The 16,983-nt window shown below is 41.2% G+C and overlaps 1 protein-coding gene across 12 annotated transcripts in view; it reads left to right on the forward strand.

The window, feature by feature from the left end:
* Positions 1-3,923: 3,923 nt before the first annotated feature.
* Abhd12b (abhydrolase domain containing 12B) overlaps positions 3,924-16,983 on the forward strand; it is a 91,341-nt gene continuing 78,281 nt past the window's right edge. For all 12 annotated transcript variants that reach the window (XR_011706609.1, XR_011706610.1, XR_011706611.1 and 9 more), the window contains exons 1-5: positions 3,924-4,067; positions 8,785-8,912; positions 9,753-9,855; positions 11,522-11,641; positions 13,789-13,819. Coding sequence is in view for 9 of the 12 variants with exons in the window: in XM_071607901.1 (XP_071464002.1) it covers positions 3,973-4,067; positions 8,785-8,912; positions 9,753-9,855; positions 11,522-11,641; positions 13,789-13,819 (477 nt within the window). In the remaining 3 variants the exon portion in view is untranslated. The remainder of the gene's footprint in view (positions 4,068-8,784; positions 8,913-9,752; positions 9,856-11,521; positions 11,642-13,788; positions 13,820-16,983) is intronic.

Raw genomic sequence — 16,983 nt, forward strand, 5'->3', positions numbered from 1 at the left:
CTCAAAGAAATCACTTTTTTTTTTTTGCTAAAAGGAAGCCATATTAACATTCTCAAATGCACACAAGAATAATCTAACATTCTTTCTTAGAGTAGAATGGTCTTCACATCATGTACAACCAGAAGAATGGGAAGTTATACTCCATATGTCAAAATACATTATACTGTCATGTATAATTAATAAGAGCAAATAAAAAATAAATTGATTTTTCATGTTGTACAAGAATAAAAAGTTATATGCAAAAAAAAAAAAAAGAGTAAACAGTCTTAATTTGGCCTGATATAGGCAAGGACAATAAAAAACTTAACACAGAAAAAGAAATGTTCCGAATGAGTCATTCTCTATCTTCTATGACTATTCTTAAACTTATTTTAAATGTTTCAGTATAATCTCAACAGCATCAGATCCTTTTTTTCTTTTCCTATTTGTGCATGGGAAGCTCAGATAGGGTGAAAAGCAGAACAAGGGGAAAGGCAAGACAGTAGTTCACACGTTACACGGTGGGGCTGTATAACAGTGCAGCCATTTTGGAAAACATTTTAGCAACTCCTCAAAAATTTAACACAAATTTGCCCGTATGAACCAGAAATTTCACTACTAGTTATGTGTTCAAAAGAAATGAAAATGTATGTCCATACAAAACCTGTACACTTACAGCAGCATTATAATAGGCAAAATGTAGAAACAACTCAAATGTTCATCAGCAGGTGAATGGGTAAGCCAAATGGCCATATTCAGTCATAAAAGGATTGGAGTGTTACACATGGTTAAACCTTGAAAATATGCTAAGGGAAAAAAAATTCAGACAGGAAAGACCACAAATTGTGTGATTCCATTTATATAGAATATCCAGAATAGGCAAATCCACAGAGAGAGAAGGTAGATTAGTGGTTGCTCAGGGCAGACAAAAGGGAATCATGGTGAGTAACTGCTAATGGGCATGTTTTTGGTTTTTTTTTTTTTTTTGTGGTGATGAAAACGTTCTAAAATTAAATACAATGATGGATGCACAGCCCTGAATATAGTAAAACTACTGAGTTTTATACTCAAAAAAGGATAAATTTTTTGGTATGTGAATTGTGTCTCAGCAAAACTGAATTCAAAGGAAAAGAAAATGCAAGGGGGATAGATAGAAATTTTCTATTATTATTCTCCAAGTAACAGAAAATTAGCAATTTGTCATTTTCTGGTTCTTCAGTCCAAATGCTTTGTCACCAGCTGTTTACCTCCACAGCTGTGTGGCAGCTGAGAGACCATCACTCTTATCCTCCATTTCTTTTATTACAGAATAATTTTAGGTGGCAAAATTAACCTATTTCCAATTGAGATTTTTTTTCCTACTAGTTCAAATAACAGCTAAATTCTTGATTTCTGATATATTTGTGCCAGTGACTTTGTTTAAACATTTACACAGTGTAGCATAGGATACGCTCATTTATGTAGTTTATCTGTGTATTTCTTTTCTTTCTTTCCTTTTTTTTTGTATCAGAGATTGAATCTATGGATGTTTTGGATGTTTAACCACTGAGCTACATTACCAATCCTTTATATTTATTTTTTTTTAATTTTGAGATAGGGTCTCACTAAGTTGCTTAGGGCATAAGTTGCTGAGGCTGACTTTCAACTTGGGATCCTCTTGCCTCAGCCTCTCAAGTCACTGGGAATATAGGTGTATGCCACTGCACCTGGTTTAACTGTATGTTTCTTAGGTCACTTTTCTAAATGTCAGGTGTGGGCTGGAAGTACAGTTCAGTGGTAGAGTGTTCACCTAGCATGTGTGAGGATCTGGGTTCAATCCCTAGCATTTGATCCCCAGCATCACTAAAACAAAGTCAGGTTTGTTGATATAAAATTCATATTCAGCCATTTCACCCTTGAAAAATTTCCAGTTTCATGAATTTCAGTGAGCATTTATAGTCATGTAACCACTGCAGAGCCTAAGACAGTTTCCATTACCCTAAAATGTTCTGGCATACTCTATTGTAGTTAACTCCCCTTTTCCATCTCCAATCCCTGATTGGATTTCCTTAGGGCACTTTTCTCCTGTTTGTTTGTTTGTTTTTTGACACTGCGCCACATCCCCAGTCCTTCTTTTTTATCATGAGACAGGCTCCCACCAAGTTGCTGAGAGTCTCCCTAAGTTGCTGAGGCTGGCCTTGAATTTGTGATCCTCTTGTCCCAGCTTCCAGAGTGACTGGGATTACAGGCATGTGGAATCAAACCTAGTTCACGCTTCATTCTAAGGTTAGTCTCTCTACAGATGGGATCCTGGTGTGTATCCCCCTAGAGAGTCCAATATGGTACCTGACATTTAAAAGACACTCTGTCTATAGGTGCTTAATAAATGAATGAACTTTTTTTTTTCTTAGATTCTGCCCAATCATGTTGGAGACTGCTCTCTGATTTTCCCTTTTCCACCCCAAAGAAACTACCTATGGTGGGAAAGCCTCTTCCTGATCCTTAATTCTCATGATGTTATAAAAAATGGCAGAAAGTGATTTTCAGCTTCCAAGATTTGGTTGATCATTTCAAGGTGTCCCTAGAAATTGGGCTTATGTTGACAACTTTGTGGCCTCAATTAGCAGACAGGCTTCTATTCTCTCAATCTAAACAGATGGAAATAGAATCTGGGGCCATTCTGGCTGCTTTTCTCTTTTCCCTCTGCTAGCCACCTCTGGTCCCTTCATTTTCATAAGGCAAGAAAGGCCTAGAGTCTTATCCAGAGCTTCCCTGAACAAGTTCTGTGAGATTCCAGACCATCTTTATAACCAACTCCTGGAGTGGAATCAGACATCTGCTTGAACCTTTCTCATCATGCAGGGAGTAGCCCTGTGAAAACTCACTTGCAGCTGCCTCATCAATCAGGCTGAGATTCCACTGGTCCTTCTTCATGGATCTTGTTCTGTCTTGATGCGAATCAGGAAACAAACATTCCCCGAAGGGTTGTAAGAGGCAGTGAACACAATCTCCTTCTGTCTGGCCAGTTCTATGAAATGGTCTAGTTCTCAAAAAGAACACTTCTTGAAAATTGTGTCTTTTCCTCCACATTGTCCAATTATCCTCTAGCAGATGGGTCCCTATGCACCCACCTTCTGGGGGCTAGCAGTCTCCTGCTCTGTCCTCTGCCCAAACAGAGCAGGCACCACAGAAAATTACACTTCACCTCTGGTGATGCTGCACCAAGGATGCGTCTTCATCCAAGACAAAGCCTTGATGCTGGCTGGCATCAAATTGCATCCCTTTTCTTCCCTTTTATCTCCACACTTGCGCCCTGTGGCTTCCCTGGAGCAGTTCTGGTAGACTCATAATCCCAGCTTCTAGGAGAAAATTATGCAATGCAAGTCTGTACCAGGTGCCAACCATTACAAGGTGTGAACAAAAATGGAGTTCTGTTTTATAATGCTAAATAAACAAAACAACCAAAAGATTTCATCTTTGGATACTGGAATAACTGTAGTTCATAACCCAATGGACAGATCAAACATTGCTCAACCAAAGGATGCCAAAGAAATTCTTGCTACAGTAATGATATGAAGATCTTTTTACTCTGTGCCTATTAAATGTTTGTTTGAGTTCTGCCATAATATTACTTCACGCAGGCCTCTTGCTCCTGGGTGCACATGGAGGTATAATGGGAATCAAATAAAAATGAAATGCTGCATAGCTTCACTTAGGATACTTTTGTTTCTATTGAACATGTATCTGTGTATGTATGGGGGAAGCAGGGAGCACGCTGTGCCAGGCAGAAGCCCACTCGCAGGCGGCCCCTGGCTCCTGCGGCGGGTCCAGCACCTCCCGCAGCACCAAGCTGCAGAGCACCCCGCGCCGCCGTCCGCCTGGCGCCTCGAAGAAGGGCAGGCGTGGGCGCCGCAGGGGTGGGGCGGACCTGAGCGGCGACTCCGGGTGGCAGTTCCCGAGGCGGTGGCGGTGGCGGTGGCGGTGGCGACAGTTGGGGGCACAGCACAGCACGCGATGAACTCTCAGGACTGCGAGGCGGACGCGGCCCCTGGGCCCCCAGCCTGCGACTACGTGGCCACCTGGTGGAACATGGTCCTGCGGAACCTGCGGTGAGTACGCCCCGCCAGCGACACAGGAGCCCCTATGGCAGGACAGAGGTCGCGCAGGGCGAGCGTGCCGCCGGTTCTGACACAGAAGCCCTACCCTAGCCCCACTTCGCGGACCCCTGGCCAGGCACTGCGGCACTAGGGGGCTTCAGTGGCTTTCAGAGTCCTGCAAGTTCCCAGGGCTCCTTGGCATGGTCTTATGCTCAGTCTTGACCCCCCTACCTGGGCCAGTGAATCTCACAGAATTGACCTCCAGAACTTAAAATTTTAGGAGGGGAGGGGGTTGAAGTTGAGATTTGAAATAGAAGTTGGGTTCCTATACCAAAATCTCTTTTATCTATTTTACTAATATACAAAATGGATTTTGATACTACTAACAGTAGTGGTAATAAGAATATACTGTGTGCAATTATCTTTGCTGGTCTTCTTAGGTCAAGGAACTGTCAGTGTAGATGGAAAAAGGTCAGAAAGTTGCTGCCTGGCTCCCCAATGTGAATGATCAGGTGTGCATTTAAAGAACACCTCCACAAATGCTAAAACTATGTAGTACATTGAAATCACAAAGTGGTGTTGCCTGTGCCAAGTTCTCACATTAAATCTGGAAATGTCTGTATATCAGAGGGATATATATATATATATATATATATATATATATATATATATATATATATATCTTCTTCCCATGGGTTGAATAATAATTTTAGTTACTGGAATTGATTAGCAACATACCACCAGTCTTGTTCGCATGGAAACCAGGTATTGGCTGGAGACCTGGACACGGAAGACTTGTATATTTCCTGTTGTTTTATTGATGTGGTAAGATATTGGCATTTTTGTTTATATTTCTTCTTTCTATTCCTTTTTAATTTGTGTGGATGACAAAAAAATCCCAGAATCATATCCAGACACAGGAGACTTCACTTTGGAATGTGATGATGACCACTGGGGATCTCTTCTCTTCTCTTCCTTCCCTAGCTTAGTGCAGTTATCATAGAGTGGCTCTCTCTGATGAGGTATGCAGAACCCATACCTCAGCAGGACACCTTTGGAATTTTCTGTCTGTACTTTTCAAATTTCACAATCATAGGACTCTCCGCTTCCTGCCCCACCTCATTTGGTTATTCTAGGAAAGCTGGCATCGGCCACCTCTCCCTTTTGTGTTTTCTGTAGACTTAATGGCTGATTACTTAATGTCCATGCTAATAGAGCATTGATTAGGTAGAGATTCAAAGCTGCATTTTCATTCTCTTAGAGAGCAACCTACTTTTGTTGTAATGGAGTAGGAAGTTGGGAGTTAGGGACCCCATGATTTATATTACTAATTAATAAAAAATAACTCTCAAGAGATGATCTCTAAAAGGATAAAGTACCAGTGGTTTTTTTTTTTAATCGAAACAGATTATTGATTTAACATAAAACATGTTAAGGCCGAGGCATAGACCTGTTTCTGGCACCTGGAATCCTTTTAGTTTCTTGGAGCCAAGTAGGTTTAAATCAGCAAATATTCATGGAGGACTTGCTGTGTGCTTGGCCCTGCTTATAGTGCTAGGTCTATTGTCACATTTTCAGAGGCTTAAGGAGAACATTTAATCATATTATATTTTCAGTGGTAGTCTATTTATTTACTTTTCAAAAATTTCATCTGACATAGTTGCTACTTAAGGTGGGTTGGTCCTTTACAGTAAGTCTCCATTGCAAATGATCTTTAAATTGGAAAAAATGGAAAACATTCCCAGGAAAGAAGATGGCATAGGTCAAAGGTTATTTTCTTCCTTATTTGCCTGTGTCACCCAAGTTGTCCCATTCTAGGGTGCTTAGTAATATGCAGATAAATTTAGTCATTCTTCTCACAGGTTATCTACTATCTGTGATGCTCTTTCCTATATCCTGGGTTCAAGGAACAAATGAAATACAATGATAATAATAATAATAATAATAATAATAATAATAACCCTGTTCTTTTAGAACTCTCAGTGATCTCTTTTCAATTGTAGTTCAAAATAAAGAATAAAAGAATGAAGTCCTCCCTTTCTCCCCCAAAACTCTAAAAGTCATGGCTCATGAAAGAAATACACCTTTCAGCCTTCAACCTGTGGTTCAACAGATATTTAGTGAACTTGGCTCTGTGCTACACAGGTGAGATGTAAAAGAAGCACACATACCACATGGTTCATGCCTGGCACAGTGAGGGGAAGATGGGCTAATAATGAGAAAACTATCAGAAAACAAGATAGGGTCAAACTGAGGCCCCATTATAATTAGTGGGAGGGATGGAAAGAAAGGGAAGGTCACTGTGGGAAGATCTGTCTTGGGAGACTTCCACCAAGAAGATACACTTGAGTGTGTGTGAAGGGGTAGGGGTGGGATTTGGTTTGGATGATGCATCTTGGTACTCAGTGATCCACACATGCTGGCTGCATGAATCAGCAGGTAGGAAGGATGTACAAAGCGTCTTCATATTTGGAATAGTTGTTTGACCAAATGTGGTTGGATTTGGGCTCCCAAAAGCTGGTTTGCAGACACCTCTGAGTAGGAATGTTATCAGCTCGGATTCCACCAGGTTTCACCAGTAAGAATTATCCATCTAGGTGCCGTGCCTCTGTGGGATACTTCACGGTTATAGCCACCACTGATCAAAGGGCAAACAAAGAACACCAAGGCACCAAGCTTTTTTGATGTGGCTGGCTGGTAGCAGAGATTGAGCTGAAACTGCATCCTCTGCTCAAATAAGGTCTATTAGCCACTGGTGACTTTTGATCCCCCACTGATCTAGGGGAAGTCAAATTGACAACCCCCTACTTAAAAGAAGCGCCTTTGCATTATTGATGCTCTGAGGAATCTGGTCACTCTGTTCTTTTCCCGCAGTGCTTCTCACAGAAGTGCCTTGAGCTATTTGAGAGAAGGGTCGTGTATGAATTATTCCTTTAAAAAAGAAATACATTTCCCTCCACTGCTTCTGCTTCCCAAGCAGACCTTCAAAAGATAACTTAGCGGGAGACTGCCCTGCCTACCTTCAAAAGATAACTTAGTGGGAGACTAACAGGCAGGGTAGCAGTGAGTGCAGAGAATCTGGCAAGAGCAAGCAGGAGGCAGCCCAAACTGGGAGCAGGCACAACTCTGCCAACCTGTGTTCCCTTGTGCCCATGTTGCCTTGATCTGTGGCTCAAAGTGGTCTCCCTAGGTTTTGATTTCTTATCTCTAAAATCAGAACAATGACCTCTTTTTCCTGCTGTCCTCAGGGGGGTTATTTTACAGTGTTATGAAACAGTCATCTTCATTTATTTCTTGCTGATTTTATGAGTAGGTAGTTTCCCATGTGCAATGTGTTTGAAGAGCCATCTACTATCCTTAGCCCATTTCTTTTCCACTCTTTCAGAACTCCTGGGAATCCATCTTCTCCCTTCAGTACTTGAGGGAGAATTAATATTTTAGAGGGTATTTCTTTGGTGACTTTGTCATCAGAGGGCTCCTGAGAACACAGAAACAGCAAGGAGGAAAGAAGGTGGGAGGAAGTAGGGACCCAAGAAAGGACAAGAGTGCAGATGTGGAGAAGGGGATCCTAAAATAAGAGTCTCTAAGAACAGAACTATGCCAGAGGCTGGCCTTGTTCCTGGGGTTCACTTTGCCTACCTGAAGGGCAAGTTGAACTCAGCAGGAGAGTGACAGCTCACTGTAGTTATCACAGGGGTCAGGCAGACTTGGGGATGTGTGACTCATTCCTTGGCCTGCAAGGTTAGGAAGGACTTTTAGCTTTGTAGACTCCTCATTTGTGAAGCAGAGGTAACACTTATCTTCTAAACTGCCTCTGGGGTAGCAGAAAAATCAGGGCAGTTGAACAGAGTGCTTTCTATCTTTCCAACCTTACAATGTGACTACATTGGGCAGTCTTAATGTTGGTAGATCACAATAGGAAAAGGATTTATTGAATAGATGATGTGGACAAAAACTGGAAGCAGATAATAATATTAACCTCCTGTGTCCCTCATCTGTCAAAAATGGGAGGCCATCTTGACCTTCATGAGAGATGTGATTCAAGACAGAGTGGAATTAGTGACCCCCATGGACAAATCATCACATTGATGGTTTGTGTCATAGAGGACAGTAGAATGCGCAAGACGCCGATGGTCTCATCCCACTTCTTCCAGGTCCCACCCACCTGCTCCCCACCCTGCTCCTCACAGGTGCCTCTCCTCCAGGAATGTCACTCAGAAGTGGGGGTGTTCTCTCATTGGATTTTTTTTTCCTCCTAAGACTCAGTCAGAAGAGAGAAGATCTAATGATGTCACTCACTGCTTTATATAGTAGGAACAACAGCTAACCTGTGTAGTGCTGCGTTGTGATGTGATTTTTGAACACAGAAACTATTAAGCTGGCTACATCTTGTTTACTAATGACTTTGGGGTCTAGTTTTGGCCTTCTATGGGGCAATACGGAGGACAAATCTGACCCTGGTGCATTTGTCAGCTCTTGCCCTCCTTCCCTGTCATGCCCTGGCCTTTTCAGGGACTAGACAGGGCTCTGTCTTCCTCACTGGGTTCCTCTTCAGGGCCCAGCTTAGACAGTGTGTGAAGTTGTGTGAAGGATTTTGCTTAAATGCTGAGTTACCTGGAATGCCCAATATTAGTCTCTAAAGTTTGATTTGAACTTTGGGAGAAAAAAACAAAACAAGTCAAACTTGGACTGATTTTGAAAACCTTGTGTGTTTCCCAATATTTTGCAGATCTCTTCCACACTCCTGTTCAACACTCAGAGGAAAAATTGCTGCTCTGTACAACAGCTTTACTAGTAAACCATTAAAAGAACACATTTTCCCTCCTCTGATGGACATGCTGATTTATTTTAATTTTTGTAAGTGTATACTTCCCATGAATTTTCCCCAAATAAAGAACTCACTGTCCTTAATGTTATAATATAATGAAAAAGACTTGTAAATTATAAATTTGTGGCTAGATTTAAACAGTCTGAAACCTATTTTCAGTATTGATTTTTGGAGGCTAGCATAAATCCTTTAAGCTGTTGGGAATAGGCAAAGACACTTGTGACTGGGCCTTGTGACTGGGGTTTCAATTCGGGAGCTCAGTCTTCAAATTAGCTGTTGACATGGATACCTAACTGCTCATGGAATTATGTTTTTTCTCTTTTCTCTCTTATAAGAATGCCTTGGAGAAGTAGGGGATGGGGGAAGAAAAGAAAAAGCGGGAGGAAAGGAGAAGGAAGAGAGCAGGTAGAGGAAGGGTCTTCTGGGTACTTTCAGTCAGTGTAACAATCCTAGCTCTTACTGACCAGCCCCCTGGTATACCTCAATCATTTCTGGACTTAGGCTAATGATTAGGTTTTACTTCAGTGGCAGAATATTCATTGTTTCCTTCTGGGCCCTCTTACCTTATCAGAGGTTTCCTCTGCTTTTAGGTAGAGCCAAAGATAAGGATTGGACAAACTCTCTTGCTCTATTGTGGGCTACCATGCTGGTGCTATTATAAAATCTAGCTTTAGGTTTTGTTTCTTTTTGCAACTAGTCTGCTGGCTAGCCCTAGTTGATAAACTCTTTGCAAGTCATTTAGTGGCTTGCAACCTAGAAACCAGTTTGCCTACAAAGACTCATTCCTGTTTTTTTTTTTTTTTTTTTGGTTATCATTAAAAGAGTTGGAATTTGATTGATTCTGGTAGTCAATAATTTCTATTTTCCAGACAAAGCTCCATTTCTTGTGGATTTAAACAAACCAGAGTCAAAGATTCCTCACACTGTGAACTTCTACATAAGGGTTGAACCCCGAGTGATGCTGGGAATCTGGTGAGTACATGGATTGGACACTGAGATGCTTGATGGACCAGGTTTTCCTGTTAGAAGGGCAAAGGGGAGCAATGCTGCCTTACCTGTCTGCGTGGGGGTTGGTGCTCCTTGGGAATCGTTCCATAACACCTTCTCCTTACAGTGAAATCTGACCTGATTAATTCTGCTTCTCAGGAATTTTTTGCTTCAGAGTGTGAGGTCAGATGTTGCCCTTGGCTTGTGGGCTCAGCACCTCTTCTTACTCCACACCACCCTTGTTATGTCTTCTGCTCCAGGCACATCAAGCCACAGTTCCCCAGGATATGCTTTGTCTGAGCATGTCATTCTGTCTCATCTTCCTGCATGGCCCTCCTTTTGCATAGCTAATTGTCTACTCATCTTTTTTGGGTTTTGCTTTAACTGACAATTTTAAGGAAAATCTTTCCTTAGCCCCCATTTTAAGTATGTGCTTTGGTGGCCGCCTGTGCTTGTCTGGCCCATGAAGACATTTTTTTTTCCTCATTATTAAATAAATGTTTGTGTGATTATTTGGTTAATGCCTGTTTTCCTTACAAGACCACAGCTTGCAGAGAAGACAGACTTTGGTGGTGGGCTCTGATCGATTAGCCTAATTCTTGGTACATGAAGGGCATGCAATAAATATTTGTCAGATGAAGCCAGGAACGTTCTATTGCCTTTTTCTGTTATGCTTAACTCAGTATTTTCTTGTTTGGTTCTACTACTTATTCTTGGCTGACAAGTTTCCAGTGCTCTGTTTTATATTGCTTCTTCCTGAGTTTAAACCTCTGATCATAGAATGTTTGAGAATCAATATGGGTGCACATGGTTTCTTCCTATCCTGCAGGGAACAGGTCAGCTAACAGTGTTGGAATTTGGAAATTTTTCTGTTATTTGCTTTTTCCCCTCTGGCCCTCAGTTTGGTGAGGTGGTTGTCCTCATTAGAACCAACTCACTTAGGCAGTGGTGCCTGTCCCTTAATAATCAAGAGAACAGAAGCTTTGCCATTTCTTGACCTGTTTTGCAAGTCCCCTGTGACATGTCATGTGTCAGCATTTGCATTTTTAGGGTTCTTTCATTGGTTTAGCAAGATGGAGGAACAGGACCACACAGGTATTTATGATCACAAGGTCACATGATTTCATGGATAGAATAGCTTGGCTTCATGTTAAAGTTCTCTTTCCTACATAACTTGATTTTTCCTTTAAAATCTCTCTAACTTTTTCTCTTCAGCCAAACTAATGGCAGATGGCAAGTATCTATTATCTTTTACTTGTCTCTATTTGTTTTTGGTTATTTCAATGGACTGCACCTAAGAACTGGAATCTTGAAAGCTTAATGGGTACAAGACTCAGGAGAATTTAAACAGTAAATGGTTAAAAGTGTTGCCTTTGTTCATGGGCCAGTGGGTCAGGACAGTAAGATTTTCATTATAAGATGTTTTGTGGTATTATATTTTAATTTTAATTGGTGCATATATTACTCAGGTAAAAATTTAAAAATATTCTAGAATAGAATATAAATATAATATATGAATGTATAAATAATATAAATACATAAACACACACACACACACACACAGGTGCCCCATAATGAGGGCCTCAGATTTTGGCAAGGATGGAGAATTCCTCCCTCTGTACATGTTTTTGATAACCTCCTTCCTCTTCAGGCACACAGTCCCCAGCTGCCGGGGAGAAGATGCCAAGGGGAAGAACTGTTGCTGGTATGAAGCATCCCTTCACGATGGGAACCCGATTATTGTTTATCTTCATGGCAGTGCAGAACATAGGTCAGTGCCTCTGCTTGCATTTTTTTTTCTTTAAGGAGATTAAGAGCATCTCAGTGTTGCTGTGGGAGAGTGAAGCAGGATTCAGTTTTTAAACTCTGCTGGCATGTCTTCACACATTTTTTTTCCTTTTTTGAAATCTAAGGGTGTTCTGGCTAAAGACTTCTCTTTAGAAAATTGTTTTATGAGAAGAATAATATGGATCCTTAACTGGGATGGAGAAAAGAATGATTCTTCCAAAATCTGGATGTTGATTTCAGAGAAGGCAGTGGTTCCTTTACTCCTTAAGAATATCCAAAATGATAGCTTGAACCTGTTGTCAGAGTCAAAATGGAGTCTTTTGGTCAAGTTTGAACCACAAAGTCAATAAATAAAGCCAGAAGGTTATGAAGATTTGCATGCATCTATGTCCCATAACCTGATAATAGGAATTATTCACAGGTCACTCTGCCAAAACCACAGCCTGGTACAAAGCCCACTTCAACCTTACACAGAAATACTTGTGCAAGGACATCTGCCCAGCAACTATCTGTTCAATCTCTGACTGGTGCTACCCTTGTTATTAATCCTTGTAGCTGAGGCTTATCATTTCAAAATATCTTACGTAATCCTCCTGATTTTGCATTTAAGAACTTCCCCTTGCCTCATTCTTTTTGAATACATTCATAGTTTACTGTGGCATACATAGTTCCATGGCAGGGCTCTGCTATTCCTGGATATTCTCCAAATATTCTTAGGAGAATCTCTCTCTGATTGTTATTTAGGTTGACAAACCCATGGATGACTGGAAAGGGGTCAGGCATGCTTTCTGAGGGAAAGGAAGATCAATTTCCACATCAATGGACTTTTCAGAAAACTACAGTGGAGAGTCCTTTATTTAGCATCAACCCTGTTAATTAAAAGTATGACTCCTAAGAGAAATCATCTGGAATTCTGACCACAGGAATTGGGGGCCATCTGACTAATTCTAGTCTAGAATATTCATGCCTCACCTCACTCTCTAGTCCCTACCTTGCTTTGTAAGGAAGAACGTTTCCAGGAAGACTGGCTGTCCTTTGATGTACTGTCAGAGCTGTCCCTGGACCTGTCTTATTACCTTAGGTGATGGATATAAGCCATGACTGCACCTCTTTGGTCTGGGGAGGGGCGCTGAGGCTTGAAGCCCACTGGTCTCCATTCATCTCTGGAGGGAACTTCCAGCTAAGTGACAAGCCCTGGAATCTGCCTCTTGGCTAGCTTGCCAAGAGTGTCTTTTTTCTCCCTATCTTTTTTTTCTGTCAGGTGATGTCTTTTTCTCATGACTTGCCTTTCCTCAAGGGGCTTTCTTAATGTGTTCATTTCAGAATCACATTTGTTGAGGTTTCCTGCGGAATTCGGCAGTCTTCGACATTGTTCAGTGCAGTGTAAACTTGGGCAGGGTGCTGCAGTGTGCTTATTTGAAGGATCATGGGGAACATGATCATGGGGAACATGTGTGCCTCTGTGTGAATCTGAAATTGCCCCCAGTTGTCCTAGAGTCATTGGTTCTGGGGTTGGCCACACCTGCCTCTTGGCTTCTGCCCAAGAGTCTCAGCTTGCTGCCAGAAAATGGTTTTTAAGAATCCTCTGCCTTTTGACTCATTTTTGTTAGTGTGAGAATAATCAATATGGTTATTTTATGGAAGAAACACCTTTTGTCCTTGCAGGACAGGGAGCCTCACTCCTTCACCTCATCTGTGTTCAATGACACAGGCGATGGGATACAGGCAAATTATAATTTAGTGCAACTTGACTCCATCATCCCTTGTTCTGAAAAGTAATTTTCTGGAACTTACTTCCCTTTAGCTTCTAAAAGTATTCCTAGAGATAAGTCTAGTTGCATAGAAATTAAAGGAGATGGATTATCAGTACTTCATCAGATGCTCACCTCAGAGAGACTTGGGCGCCCAATGCTTTGTGTGGAGAAATGTCCAGCAACAGGGCCATTGATCACTCTCCCTGAAACATCTAAGCTGGCTCTGCTACCAAGAAGCAGTTCTCTTGCTCTCAGTTGTTTATTTCTCTAATCTAAAAAAGAATGACATGAAATGCCAACAGCATTTGAGTGATTTTTATTGAACTCATCATCGTAATTCATAATTCTTATTTTTTTTCCCTAACCCCTTTTACAGGGCAGCCCCTCACAGGCTTGAGCTGGTAAAGGTATGTCTGAAGAGGCCTCACAGAAGTTTGTTTGCTCGCTCCTTCCTTCCTTCCTTCCTTCCTTCCTTCCTTCCTTCCTTCCTTCCTTCCTTCCTTCCTTTCTTCCTTCCTTTCTTTCTTCCTTTCTTGGTGGTGCTGGGGATTGAACCCAGGACCTTGCTCATCCTAGGCCAGAGCTCTACTACTATGCTATATCCCCATGTCCTGAAGAGGCCTCAAAACATCAGTTCTGTATATCCCCATTGATTCTCTTCTGGGCTATAGTCATAAGATCTCCTTAGGTCCTTAGCCTGGCTATCTCCTGAGAGGTCCCAGGGTGAGTTGTGATGTCTGGGACCTCATACACTTTCATGCACTGGTTCCCTTCATCTCAAAAAAAAAAAAAAAAGTTGAAGACACTTAGATTTTTCTACCCCCCCCCCCCACCTGCCGAAGGTTAGGGGATAGGTGTATTAAATGGGAAATTTCTTCTTCTTGTATAAGGATCTCTTAAGTGGTATAGAACAAAAATTCCGAATGTCTTCTTTTAAAAGTCCATCAAACCCTGGCTTTAGTCCTACATAAAGTTTTGTAGAGTAGCCTGGTGGCTGCGCTGTGCTGTCCTCACTTCTCACTCCAGTTTGTTGGGACAGTCCCTGCATTTCCAAGTGGGAACATGGCTGGCTCTCCACTTAGCCATATCTGTCTCAGAACTGGTCCAGCGAGCTGCCTGTTGATCCTCTGCAGTTAGGTAATCTCTGTTGCAGGTGCCTGGGCTGCTATTCCATTATTGACCCTGAGGCTTGGTCTTTCCTCCCACACACTGGCTTCCTCCTCAGTTCTTTCCAGCCTATAAACTGGCCTATAATCTGTCCTGTAATCTAGGTGTGTAATCCTGCCAGCCTCAGTATCTCTAGCACTTCTTCACCTGCCCTCCCTGTGCAGTCAGGAAACTCCACTCCTTTCCAGACCTCCACCCATATCAGTGCATCTCACAGGTGACCCTTGCCAATGGGTTGTGCTGGGTGAGATTAAAAACTGAGCACTGGAGAGTTTCAGTAATTTGTTCAGTCACCCAGTTTTCAGAGGAAGGAGGATATCTATTCATTGTGGGTTTGCTTTCTATCCCACATTGGCCCTTTGCTATTCGTACTTATGATATGGTGAAGCAGATGATGATCAGAATTGAGGGTTTTTTTTTCCCCTCCCACTCAGAGCTGAATTGCATGACCTCAGTGTTCCCAGAAAGAAGAGTTGTAGATACGAAAAGAAGGTGGCTAGTCCCTGTCATGGTTAGGATGGCTGGGGAAGGCAGTGGCTGGTATGACTTTTCCCCTGGCACCTTTTGTATACCAAGTGCTGCCTTCACCATTGCCCAATAGGACCAGGCTTCCAGAGCCTCCCCTTTTCTACTTTGGATAGGTTCTTTCTTTCAAAAAACAAATCTTTTTTTTTTTTTTTTGTATCTGGGATTGAACTCAGGGACACGCAACCCCTGAGCCACATCCCCAGCCCTATTTTGTATTTTATTTGGAGGCAGGGTCTCACTGAGTTGCTTAGCACCTCGCTTTTGCTGAGGATGGCTTTGAACTTGCGATTCTCCTGTCTCATTCTCCCAAGCTGCTAGGATTACAGGCATGTGCCACCTCTCCTGGAAGAAAACAAGTCTTTATTAAATTCTTCCTTGTTTGCTTGCTTCCTTCCTCGATTCTGTTCCTTCAATCACTTAGTACAGCTATTCACATTTATTTGTATTTCCCCATCTTTATTTCTCTTTTTATATGAAGAGGAAGTATGTCACTATGATTGCCTCTATATATCTAATACAAGTTTATGTTGTGCTCTTTTAATACTGTTTTGTAAATATCCTTCCATGCTTTTAGTTATCATAATTAACCAATTTAAAGCTTCCTATTTATTTACAAACTTTGTTTACTTAACTCCTCCATTACTGTTAGATTTTTTTTTCTGAATTCATTTTAAATAGTATTACTACAGAAAACTTCAAGCATGTATTTTTTTAAATTTCTTTTTTTTTTTTATGGGACTGGGGATCAAACCTAAAGTTTTGCACATGTTATGCAGGCACTATATCCCCATCCCTTTTTCCTTCTTTTTTGGCATATTTTCCTAGAGATAAATTCTTAGGAGAAGGACTTGCTACTCTTGTTGTCCTTGAGTTGTATTGTCAAATGGTCCTTAAATACATGTGCCATAAGTAACACATGATTATTCCCATTTCTCTGAATGCTTAGCTGCCACGTGTGTTAGCTTTTCTTGAGGGATTGTAATTTGAATTGATATTTAAAAGTTCCATTTAATTTCTAATTATTAATTCAACTTGTATTTAAAATGTCCTCAGTGAGGTTTAGCTGCTCACATCTGTGCTGAAGGAGGGGAAGCACAGTACTTGGACATAGGCAGAATCTTGGATCTGCCTCTGAAAACTGGGTGATAGAACAAATTACTGAAACTCTCCAGTGCTCAGTTTTTTAATTAATTAATTAATTAATTAATTAATTAATTTATGGTACTGGGATTGAGCCCATTTAACCACTGAAACACATTCTCAGAGTTTTTCATTTTTTTATTTTGAGATGGTCTTGTCAAGTTGCCTAGGGACTTGCTAAGTTGCTGAGGCTGGCTTTGAACTTGTGATCTTCCCACCTCAGCCTCCTGAGCTGCTGGGATTACATGAATGTGCCACTGTGCCCAGCTCTCAGTTACTAAAAATCTGTAAAATGAGAATAATATCTAACTTACTGTCATGAGGGTTAAATAAAAACTGTCTGCACATTAATAATTCATTCTTTTTATGTCTCTTTGTCATTGTGTTTCACTTCATATAAAATTATTTTTTTCACATTCTTTCCTTCTTGACCTATGAGGGGCTTGGTGGTGGTTTCATGTGTTCGCATGATCTCTAATTTTGATTGAATTTAATTCTTTAGCTGATCATATTTAATATAAATATCTTCTTAATGCTTGATTGCCTCTACTACAACTGTGTAGAGTCCTTATTTCTCAAGGGAGTTCTTTAAAAAGACAACATGCAATCAGGTATTTTAATATGTCATCCATGTAATTCTCCAATAATCCTAAAAGTAATGTTTTTTACTTTTCAGAATAATGTTTTTACACTTAAAAGTTCAGTAACTTGGCCAAAGCCACTCAGCTGGTAGGTG

Source organism: Marmota flaviventris, chromosome 2 (assembly GCF_047511675.1).
Source record: "Marmota flaviventris isolate mMarFla1 chromosome 2, mMarFla1.hap1, whole genome shotgun sequence".
Classification (NCBI taxonomy): Eukaryota; Metazoa; Chordata; class Mammalia; order Rodentia; family Sciuridae; genus Marmota; species Marmota flaviventris.